This window comes from Mastomys coucha, unplaced genomic scaffold (genome assembly GCF_008632895.1).
Source record: "Mastomys coucha isolate ucsf_1 unplaced genomic scaffold, UCSF_Mcou_1 pScaffold17, whole genome shotgun sequence".
Taxonomy (NCBI): domain Eukaryota; kingdom Metazoa; phylum Chordata; class Mammalia; order Rodentia; family Muridae; genus Mastomys; species Mastomys coucha.
The window spans coordinates 12,880,932-12,882,368 of NW_022196899.1; the positions used below are offsets into that span (position 1 = coordinate 12,880,932).

Sequence of the window (1,437 nt, forward strand, 5' to 3'; positions counted from 1 at the left end):
CTAGGGTTATCATGCATCACATGCTGGCTTCAGCTCCACCTCCTAAGCCTCATTTTGGAATCACTCAGGAAAATGGAGCAATGATAAGTATGTAATCTATAAAAACCTCCTAATAGGAGTCATTGTGTATTTCACTCATTCCTGTCAGTTTCAGGCAACCAGCAGTTATGAGAAATAAGCCCTCCCCTTTCCTGGTCAGTGCATGCAGTTGAGGCAGAGATCACTGCTGCTGGTCTCTTGTTTTCTTCTTCTTCTTCTTCTTTTTTATTTTCCTTTTTCTTTTTTGGTTTTTGGAGACAGGGTTTCTCTGTATAGCCTTGGCTGTCATGGAACTCACTCTGTAGACCAGGCTGGCCTCAAACTCAGAAATCCACCTGCCTCTGCTTCCCAAGTGCTGGGTTTAAAGGCGTGGACCACCACCACCCAGCTGCTCTCTCATTTTCATTGCAGACACCTCTACTGCAAAGATGGTCCACATACCTAAAACCCAAAAGACTTTCTGTAAGAAATGTAGTAAGCACCGGCCTCATAAACTGACCCAGTATAAGACGGGCAAGGATTCCCTGTATGTCCAAGGAAAGCAGCGCTACAAATACAAGCAGGGTGGCTACGGTGGGCAGGCAAAGGCAATTTTTCGAAAGGAGGCTAAAACCACAAAGGAGATTGTACTCAGGCTTGTTGAGCCCAACTGCAGATCCAAGAGGATGCTGGCCATTAAGAGATGAAAGTATTTTGAACTGAGAGGCAAAAAGAAGAGAAAGGGCCAAGTGATCCAGTTCTAAAACTTGTGTTCTCTGAGAGCAAAATACTGACGCAATAAAAAAGAATGACCTGCTAGAGAATCGAGTTATTGCTATTGGTAATTTGATCTTGACATGTGTGAATAATACAATAACAAAGAAATCATCCAGGTTCAAGACTAGCATTATTAAGGAGTATCCAGCCTTTTGATATTGTGATAGGTTATCATCTTCAAACATGTTATTCTTCATTCTTGTTCTCTTGGAATACATGTAGCCTGTAGACCATGTTAGGCAAACTTGATCATGACTTTTTAAATCTCTTGCATGTGCAAGCATAAAAGCTACATTTTCAATGCACCATAGATTTACCTATGTTAAAAAAAAAAACAACAACAACAACAACAACAACAAAAAACCTAGTACAAGATCCCTAATGAAGGAGCTAGAGAAAGGACCCAAGGAGCTGAAGGGTTTGCAGCCCCTTAGGATGAACAACAATATGAACCAACCAGTACCCTCAGAGCTCCCAGGTTCTAAACCACCAACCAAAGAGTACCCACGGTGGGACTAATTGTTCCAGCAGCATATGTATAGCAGAGGATGGCCAAGTCGGTCATCAATGGGAGGAGAGGCCCTTGGCCCTGTGAAGGTTCTATGCCCCAGTGTAGGGGAATGCCAGGGCCAGTAAGCAGGA

General features: G+C 43.1%; 1 protein-coding gene across 1 annotated transcript; it reads left to right on the forward strand.

The window, feature by feature from the left end:
• The first annotated feature begins 467 nt into the window (after window positions 1-467).
• LOC116094742 (60S ribosomal protein L36a-like) lies at window positions 468-725 on the forward strand. Its single transcript, XM_031376250.1, has one exon. The coding sequence runs from the start codon at window positions 468-470 to the stop codon at window positions 723-725; it is 258 nt and encodes an 85-aa protein (XP_031232110.1).
• The last annotated feature ends 712 nt before the right edge of the window (window positions 726-1,437 follow it).